This window comes from Bradysia coprophila, unplaced genomic scaffold, assembly GCF_014529535.1.
Source record: "Bradysia coprophila strain Holo2 unplaced genomic scaffold, BU_Bcop_v1 contig_476, whole genome shotgun sequence".
Classification (NCBI taxonomy): Eukaryota; Metazoa; Arthropoda; class Insecta; order Diptera; family Sciaridae; genus Bradysia; species Bradysia coprophila.
Window position 1 is genome coordinate 2,151,179 of NW_023503727.1, and position 10,249 is coordinate 2,161,427.

Genomic DNA, 10,249 nt, shown 5'->3' on the forward strand with positions numbered 1-10,249 from the left:
ATGTTGAAAAAGTGGTTTCGGATGGATCGCCGACCGGGACAATGCCTAGTGTACTGGTAGTACTCGACCTCCTCTACAACCTCATGCCAAAAGCTAAACTTAATAATTTGTCTCTCAGGAAATAAAAGTCAAAAACGAAAATGTCGAACTTTCGATGTTAGAAAACCTCGACAGACACACCTTTTGGACCATCGGTTTCTTTGGCAGTTTTGTAGAGTTTTTAACGCTCTATATCCTGCTAGAACATTGTTTTCAGAAATACTCTCAACTTTCCGAGTTATGACCATTTGAAAGCTAAAGTCGTCCGGTGGGACTTCTTCCCGGGCACCTTCGGATCCATCAACCATATGCCTGGAATTAGTTTTCAATGATCTACGTTTTCCGCACATTTCCGCACACAGGCTATCGCGGCACTTAAAATTCTAAAAATTCGATACGCCCTAATCTACATCCGGTTGAAGTTTTAGATGCAGAGGTAACTTTGATGAATTTCTGTGTAGCGGCTATCGAAGCTACACAGGTGATATTGGGCTCAACCGAAAGCTAAAGGTTCAAAGTTTTTTTAGTGCAAAAAAAATTTCCAAAATTTCCCGTTTTTCCTGCAGTTTTTCCTAATTTTATTAAAATTTATTTTGTTCAGCTAGTGAGCCCTACTATTAGTAACGCGCCTAACTTTCCTACTTTGCATACTTCGAGGCATTGCTCGGAAACTATACTAAGCTTTCTGAATGTCGATAGTTTTCCTATGAGAAACTCCTACGCCTATGTTAACATACCTTATCACACTGTATTTTTGTTGTGCAATTTGTGTTACGAGAAAACATAAGACAAATGCGCAACAGGCTGTCTTTTTGTATTTCGTGGTTCTTGTAACAACTAATTTTGTTGAACGAAATTTTCTATTTTTAGTCCCGTACGAAGTACGAAGGGGCTTATAGGATTACGATGCCGTGTGTAATTGATGGAATTCGAAGCAGACGGTAAGGGCAAAGTGTTTGCCTATGTTCATAGATAACGAATCCGCAATAAAAATTTTGTCTGTCCGTCTGGGTGAATGGACCGTGAGTTAGGGCCCTATAAGTGAAAGGCTACTCGGCCCTAAGTGTATTTTGCATATAACTCGAGTAAATTTCATCCGTTTTTCGTAATTTTTGTTTCATTTGAAAGGTAATCGAAGCCCGGATATAATGTGGCGAAAAACGTTTTAAATTTGGGTCCTTGGACTGAGGCCGCTCCTCGGCCCTAAGTGTATTTTGCGTATAGATCGAGTAAATATCATCCAATTTTGCTAGTTTTTGTCTTATATGAAAGGTAATTGAACACCGAATAGAATGTGATGAGAAAAATGTTTGAAATTTGGGTTCTTGGACTGAGGCAGCTCCTCGGCCCTAAGTGTATTTTGCATATAACTCGAGTAAATTTCATCCGATTTTCCTAATTTTAGTTTCATTTGGAAGGTAATCGAAGGCCGAATAGAATACTGTTGGAAAAATAAATTTGGGTCGTTGGACTAAGGCCGTAACTTGGCCTTAGGCCTCTCAATAAATTAAAATTTTAGGTCAACTTGAAATTTGTGTTACATTTGAAAGGAACGTCGTACGGGGCTTCGTAATTGCGCTATGCGCGATTTCTAAGATGTACACATTTCATAATAATTTGACTTCAACTACGTTTACGGGTGCAATAGGTCTACGGTCAAAGTAGGGTGACAGACGCACTAGGGTCACGTACGCAATAGATATACGGGTTCGTACGGGGCTCAGTCGCAGCAAACGCTCCGACTGTTCTGATGGCTCGTTTATCCAGAAATTGGCTTTTTCTGCACTAATTTGCGTTGGGATTAAATGCGTTGGAAATATTTTTAGACTTATTAACAACAAAAATAATGCGTGATATGGTATGGTAACGCCTCTCTTAATACACCGCATTTTCTCAAACCGAAAGATTTTGTCCAGCTAAAACATAAGAGGCTGAGACAATTAACAAAGTCTCGTAAAATTGTGGTTGCCTATATTACGACATTAATTCTATCTCCAAAGCGTGTGGAATATTCCGAAATTACATGATAAAAATCATATTTATAACTCACCATTTCACTGCTCACTGGCGCCTCATTAATAACATTGCATTGTAATGAAAACGTGCCCTCGTTCCCAATTGAAAAGTTTCAAGTGTCGCCAATGCTCTCCAGCATCCTTTAACTTTATTTTATTAAAAGCACGTAAGCACATGAGGACAATCTAGTTCAAAGAATAAAATTTATTGTACCAGCCGCGCTCACCCAAATTCCAGTCATTTACTATGATTTTTTCCACTCGTACATATATAATGTCGAATGGAAAAAAGACCTCAAACGGAAGTCTTTCATTTAGTTTCTGTATTTGAAGGGAATAAAATGAACACCAAAATAGAATTTCCTCAAATTAACTATATTTTTAGATAAACATACCAATGCCGTTGTACGCCATCATCATATATATACCTCCTCCTATATGTACTGTACACCATATCAGTTAGCTACCTCCATTTATTTACATGAGTTTTTAATGGATTATATATTCCAATTAATATCTACAATTTACAATTTTCATTTAATTCATGACAAAATAGAAATTCGCCATAGGCATTAGGCATAGCATGATAATATATGTACAGCGAGTGCACAGAAAGAGAAAAAAAAAATTTTGAAATAGAAAATGGGAATTGAATTTTATGGTATAACTCGTGCATGTGGCTTAGCCTTTGATTTTGGTTGTTATGTGGTATTTTTCAATGTACGAGTATGTCGGGTATGATGCGGTTGGAGCAGAATATTCATTCAAAAAAGCTATGGGTAGTTCGTTAAATATTATTATGTATAGCAGTGAGCTCCTGTATGTATGCTTGCAAATATGGGATAACGTATACACAGCACCACAGTTAAAATAACATTGGAATAAAGAAAAACCAATTTGCAATAATGCCGCAGGACAAGATGCTAGAACAAAACAAAAATGATTGGTGCACATTTGCTCCGTAAAATCTTTGCCGTTGCAAGAGAAAATGTCAAAGGCTGACGATGTTTTTGTAATTGGATATAATTTTGCACATTGATGGGGGATGGAATGCATTTCGTTGTCGTAATTTGATTTAGTAATTAGCTTTTCGTATTTACTTCAACCTATCACAGAACCTGTCTTTCAAAACCTTGGAAAGAACAGGTTAACACATCCACGAAAGCGGTTGGCAGTAAAATTGGTTAAGCGCATGTTTTACAGGATTGTACGAATTTCACACTATGCAAAGTCAACTTGATTTCGTTTTGTTAAGGGATCATTCATGAATTACGTAACGTTATTTCAGTGCTGTCATCAATGCTAAATCTTCTTAAGTATTCGGGACCCGCGCACTCTGCGAAGATAAGTCTATGTTCTACCACAACCCAATATACTCACCTTAATTGGGGGTGTAGAACACAGTTTTAATTTTGCAGAGTCGAGAGCGTATTTCTCGAGTTATTTAAGATTGTTTTGATGACAACACTAAACGATACCGAAGTTGAAATTGTCACATAAACTTTCACAAACCTAGATGGAATTACAGTAAAACTTGTCTGCTCCCGCCTTTGTGATAGACTCAGATGTCCCTTAACCTGTTCGTTCAGAACCTTGATCACAGGCTGTTGGAGTATCATCATTATAATAACTGAATCTTCAACTGATCAACTGATCGAATCATTTTTAACACTCAACATTTAACCACCAAATCTAGTACTTCATTCGGTTTTACATAGATTTTACTATAAGACGATGGAATGTTGTGCCGATCGCTTATTTTTTGTTGTCGTTGTTGTTAACAGATGAAACATATTTTGTAACCAATCTTTCAATTGAACTAAGATGGAATAGTTCGATGTTAAATTGACCTAAATTTACAAAATTTGAGAACCCGATGTTATGGGAATGTTAAATTAATCTCAAGGCCACAAATTCTCAAATTTCTCAAATTCTCAAATTTTGTAAATTTAGGTCAATTTAACATCGAACTATTCCATCTTAGTTCAATTGAAAGATTTTTTGCCAAAATCGGCATTGGTTTGCGATCAAAAATATTGAAAATAATTTCGAAAAGTCTAGAATGAGTTTGCCTACATGGACGCGCTTTGTTCTGTTTCTACGGTACTTTTTTGCGAAGAGTGATCGTACATGTTTAGATCTGTGTTCAGTCTTAAACAGTACGGCAGCTGATATGCACATGATTATCGATGATAAAGGTGCACTGATGAGTTGTATAACAACGAAATCAGCTGTATTGTTATTATTTAAAATATTGAAGTGCGTGAAATAGAGCAAAGTGTAAATTGTGGGGCAAATTTATTCCATTTTTCGTGTTTTTTAATAAAGTTTTTAGCCCCGTACGAAGTACAAAGGGGCTTATAGGATTACGATGCCGTGTGTAATTGATGGAATTCGAAGCAGACGGTAAGGGCAAAGTGTTTGCCTATGTTCATAGATGACGAATCCTCAATAAAAATTTTGTCTGTCCGTCTGTCCGTCTGTCCGTCACGTCGATATCTTGAGTAAATCAAATCCGATTTCAAAAATTTTTTTTCCCTGAAAGATAGTCAAAATAGTGAGGTTAAGTTTGAAGATGGGCATATTTAGGTCGGCCCTTCGTGAGTTAGGGCCGCCTAAGTGCTTTAAGGTCTTTTGGGGATATTTACGGCAAAAAAAACGTTGGAAATGTAAATGAAACGGCAAAAGATAGGTAATGTTGATACCGATCCAGGAAAAAAAAGTTTTTTAAAATCGGGTGAGTAGACCGTGAGTTAGGGCCTTAGAAGTGAAAGGCTACTCGGCCCTAAGTGTATTTTGCATATAACTCGAGTAAATTTCATCCTTTTTTCGTGATTTTTGTTTCATTTGAAAGGTAATCGAAGCCCGAATATAATGTGGCGAAGAACGTTTTAAATTTGGGTCCTTGGACTGAGGCCGCTCCTCGGCCCTAAGTGTATTTTGCATATAAATCGAGTAAATCTCATCCAATTTTGCTAGTTTTTGTCTAATATGAAAGGTAATTGAATACCGAATAGAATGTGGTGAGAAAAATGTTTGAAAATTAGGTCCTTGGACTGAGGCCGCTCCTCGGCCCTAAGTGTATTTTGCATATAACTCGAGTAAATTTGATCCGTTTTTCCTAATTTTTGTTTCATTTGAAAAGTAATCGAACGAGGAATAGAATGTTGTTGAGAAAAAAAATTAAATTTGGGTCCTTGGACTAAGGCCGCTACTCGGCCCTAAGTGTAATTTGCATATAACTCGAGTAAATTTCATCCGTTTTTCCTAATTTTTGTTTCATTTAAAAGGTAATTGAACATCGAATAGAATGTTGTTGAAAAAAAATTTAAAATTTGGGTCCTTGGACTAAGGCCTATCCACGGCCCTAAGTGTGTTTTGCATATAACTCGAGTAAATTTGATCCGATTTTCCTAAATTTTGTTTCATTTTAAAGGTAATCGAACACCAAATAGAATGTTGTTGGAAAAAAAAATTTGGGTCCTTGGACTAAGCCCGCTACACGGCCCTAAGTGTATTTTGCATATATCTCGAGTAAATTTCGTCCGATTTTCCTAATTTTTGTTTCATTTGGAAGGTAATCGAAGGCCGAATATAATGATGTTGAAAAAATATTAAATTTGGGTCGTTGGACTAAGGCCGTAACTAGGCCTTAGGCCTCTCAAAAAATTAAAATTTTAGGTCAACTTGAAATTTGTGTTACATTTGAAAGGAACGTCGTACGGGGCTTCGTAATTGCGCTATGCGCAATTTGTAAGATGTACACATTTCATAATAATTTGACTTCAACTAGGGTGACAGACGCACTAGGGTCACGTGCGCAATAGATGTACGGGTTCCTACGGGGCTCAGTCGCAGCAAACGCTCCGACTGTTCTGACGGCTCGTTTCTGCTTATTTTCTACTCTTGCGATAAATTCGCTTTCAATTCAAAGTTTTTAGTAGCCATTAAATATGGCAAGTCTTTCGACATTGAAAACATTTCTTATTTGTGGCCTTGAGATTAATTTAACATTCCCATAACATCGGGTTCTCAAATTTTGTAACCAATGAATCATCACAACTCATTCTGATCATCTATTCGTTTTGTGAACGTTATCAAGTAGAATCAGTACGTTCTGCTTAGAGTCGAATTTACAATTTTAAATGCATAGGACAACATTTTGTTGACAATTCTTAAGGTGGTGCACATAGTATATTCTCAGTAGATAACGGAAAACCCATTTGAAAAGAACGACCATACAACATTACCGTATATGACTGGAGACAGTCAACACTAATTTAATGCAACAGGGACAAAGAGAATGAGAGAAATGTTTGCGTTCGATAACAATAACTAAAATTAATTTACTTATTTATCTTTGGTGTTTGACACTATGTTATTTACCGAACGGAAAAGAAAATATTTTGTTGATAAGTCGTAAACGTTACGACTGAAAGAACATACATTTGAGCAAGCCACAGTCGTCTAAGAATGATTGTTACATCTCTTTTCTGTTAACAACATCAAAACTGTAATTTTACGTTTGGATTACGTTTCCGAACGACAAATACAGTTTCACGAAAACAATTTTTTTTTTTTAAATAAATTGAAACAAAATCCGCAAGACCACCGCTTCTCTATTCGTATTGACTGAATATTTGCTCAAGTTAATATTTGTTTTCCTGAATTTACAATGAGTAGTCGGGTTCCGGTCGGTTTTCTGTGTTTTTTGAAGCAGTTCATTCGCAAATTTATTTTCCTCGAAAATCCTTCACTTCACAATAAGACAGAAGGGTGTGTGAGGTATCACTCATGTTGCTATTTTGTTTGCTTGCCGTCTCACTCAAAACCGTAGAATACAACTGAATATTAACAGAATTTCATTCTAAGCTGTATCAGCTGTTTCACCAGCTGGTCCACTCATACAAACTCATTGTTTACTTGAGCTTATATGGATTTTACTAAGAAACGTGAGGTAAAGTTAACTTTACTTCACGGAGCCAAAACTTTGCCTCAAGTTTTTGAATAAAATACCTTACTTCGCTGCGCCTCGACCGAAAATTTCACACAAGAAGTACCATTTCCATCATTTGTCCCATTGTTAAGTAATGTACTATTAATTGATTTACTAGGCAGTAGGAGAAATGCTTCCTCGTGTGGGCTGGCACCAAATGAGAAACGAAATTGTAAACTTACTGCCTTTAGTTTGAAGGAAGCTATATTGTAAATTGTACACTTTGAATGTGCCAACGATTAACAAAATACGAAATTTCTCGCCTCGTCATCGTTTCAACTTATCAGTTCAGACTAGTTCTTAGCACTGATAATGATCCATGTATATGTACATGGACACTGACTATACATTATAAAATATAATCTCGGATCATATGAGAAAGTGCAACAGTCGTCGAGTGTTCGTTGATCTGAAATTCAACAAATTGAGTGATATCATCATACATCGTCGCACAATGGCAAATTTTAATAATTTGTTCGGTGTTGCTTTAGCTGCTACACTTTTGGTTTTATTGGCTCAATCAAATAGTTCAGATGCGGAAATTGCATCGCCATCAACGGCTAGCATTCCTGATTTCGTTCGATTGAATCCCCATTTGAATCTGAAACGACTATCAAAAACAAATGTTAATAACACAATGCTATATACGCTGGGCGCTCGAATCGCTGGTAAGTAACATCATAGTGATTAGAATTACAATTGCGATGCGAATGAGAATCTAAAATCGAAATTCACTAGGCGACAACTTAGTGGGTCATAGCGCGAAAAATCAAACCTGGCCCACCCAGCAACATGTTTCTGTCACATTGAACTATCCCACCTCGGGCGTGGGAAAGCAAATAACGTTCGTTAGAATACAAATGGATCAGGTAATATATGGTGGTGGTGTTATGGGTGCTCCAGAACAATGTTCATCGGTTTTATCTCTTTCAGTCATCGAACTTGGGTCAAGCATATGTGGTCAGAGGTGGTTTACATCAACGTAGTATCGCCATAGTTGTTGAAGCATTTACAACTTACTACCTAAATTACGATGCACAGATTTATGGCGTTTGAATACGATTTTCATATTACACAACATCCACCAGTTTACCATTTTTATTTTGGCGTTTTTTTTCGATTTAAATGACTCTTGACAAAGTCATGTCCATCAAACATAGGAGGTTTTAAAACAGGGATTATAAAGTTGTGAAATAGATGGCTTCTATCAATAAGGTAAAAAAATACAAATTTTCTCCCCAGCAATGAGGGAGGAGTATTTTATGGCATGTAATTAAAGTGATAGCTATTTAATAAGAAATGATCACAAGAAAATAGGAAATGATCACTAGAAAAAGAGAAATGATCACAATTTTTTTATGATAGCAATAAAAATAGAATTTGATCACCAAAAAATAAGAATTTGATCACTAAATATATGCAATTTTACCACTAACATATGATCGTCTCGAAATAAGAAATGATCTACAATTATACGAATTTGATTACAAAAAATAAAGAAATGATCGTGCAAAATAAAAAATTTGATTGCAAGAAATAAGGATATGCTATCTATTATTCTGTTTGATTATTAGACGATGCAAGAGAAAAAAAAATTAACACCTAAGTTACCAACACCGTTCCGGCGCCCGGCTCGCATTGCGGCCCTCCGCTTCGCTACGGGGCAATGGGCCGGATCGCTCGGCGTGTTAAAACGCTTTTTATGTGCAATGAATTACACAGACTAATTATTAGACGATGCGAGAGAAAAAAAATTAACTCCTAAGTTACCAACACCGTTCCGGCGCCCGGCTCGCATTGCGGCCCTCCGCTTCGCTCCGGGGCAATGGGCCGGATCGCTCGGCGTGTTAAAACGCTTTTTATGTGCAATGAATTACACAGACTAATTATTAGACGATGCGAGAGAAAAAAAATTAACTCCTAAGTTACCAACACCGTTCCGGCGCCCGGCTCGCATTGCGGCCCTCCGCTTCGCTCCGGGGCAATGGGCCGGATCGCTCGGCGTGTTAAAACGCTTTTTATGTGTATTCGTTCGGACTTTTAGTGATCAAATTCTTTACTTTTAGTGATCAAATTCTTTATTTTTAGTGATCAAATTCTTTATTTTTAGTGATCACATTTGATTTAGCGGGTGGTAGGTACTACTTGTGATCACTTCTTATTTTAGGTTGATAGAATCTTATTTCGTAGTGTTATATTTGAAAAACTGGTTGTGATCACATTCTTATTTTCCTGCAATCATTTTTATTTTCAAGTGATCAATTCTTATTTTAGATTTATCGCTTTTATTTCTTCCCGTATTTTATTCCCCTTGTTTATGTCCAAGCCCATGTCCTATAGGGATATTTATATACCTATGGACTAAATTAGTTTCTCATTGTCGCTCTAAGTGCGCTTCAGAAAAAAATTTAATGAAAAATGAACGGAAAAATCAACGCTTTCTTAACTATGAATTGTCAGTGAACTTGTGAATTCACGCCGTCAGTCCGCTCAATATTTGAAATTTTGCAACGGATCGGGTGCGATTTAACGTTCAGGAAAATTTCATGACTGCCAATGTAAAAAAAAATAAATTCCAAATTCTTTTGTTGACGTGATCCATTGTTTACATTCAATTTCATTCAATTTGGAATGTATTGATCAAATGATATTGGGAATAATGGACTAGTTAATATCCCTTTCATCGATAATATTGTATTTTAACTATATAATCACAATCTTTTTAAAAGAGGAGAAAATTCTTTCAAATCGAAAAATGTGAAAGAGGTTGCATTCGACGGAAATCTCAAAATAATCAGAGGAAAAGTAAATGCTTCAATGAAACAACGTACATATGCCGTTGAGGTACATATGATTGCTCCTTTTTACTATAGACATAGCTTCCTTAAGCTAACTTATTTCTTAGATACGCCTGTCTGATGAATATGAAGTTGAGACTTGCATGCTCTGTTTATGGTCAGAGGGTCCCGCATCTAGTTCGAAATTGACAATATCGCTTTGCTCAATGGGAATCAAAAAGTCATTGTTTTTCTTTAATGGTTCCGGCAAATCTAGTTCGTCCGGTCCAAAGTCATACCAGCCAGATTGAGACTGATCAAGATCGCTTTCTAGTTCATTGTTTTGCACCTCGGGTCCGAAGTCGTACCATTCAGACTGATCAAGTACAATTCTGAATATTCAAGTTTCTGCGTAATGATTA

The 10,249-nt window shown here is 36.6% G+C and overlaps 1 protein-coding gene across 1 annotated transcript; it reads left to right on the forward strand.

Annotated features, from left to right (window-relative positions):
• The first annotated feature begins 7,408 nt into the window (after positions 1-7,408).
• On the forward strand, positions 7,409-8,111 carry LOC119082671. The gene is made up of 3 exons (XM_037192247.1): positions 7,409-7,718; positions 7,789-7,919; positions 7,984-8,111. The coding sequence occupies exons 1-3, from the start codon at positions 7,424-7,426 to the stop codon at positions 8,104-8,106; spliced, it is 549 nt and encodes a 182-aa protein (XP_037048142.1). The 5' UTR covers positions 7,409-7,423; the 3' UTR covers positions 8,107-8,111.
• The last annotated feature ends 2,138 nt before the right edge of the window (positions 8,112-10,249 follow it).

Bases quoted from the DNA above. Each gene is read 5' to 3' on its own strand.
- LOC119082671 (XM_037192247.1), top strand. From the start codon at position 7,424: ATGAGAAAGTGCAACAGTCGTCGAGTGTTCGTTGATCTGAAATTCAAC. The intron at 7,719-7,788 runs GTAAGTAACATC...GAAATTCACTAG, and splicing joins GCTGGGCGCTCGAATCGCTG to GCGACAACTTAGTGGGTCAT. The intron at 7,920-7,983 runs GTAATATATGGT...TATCTCTTTCAG, and splicing joins TTAGAATACAAATGGATCAG to TCATCGAACTTGGGTCAAGC.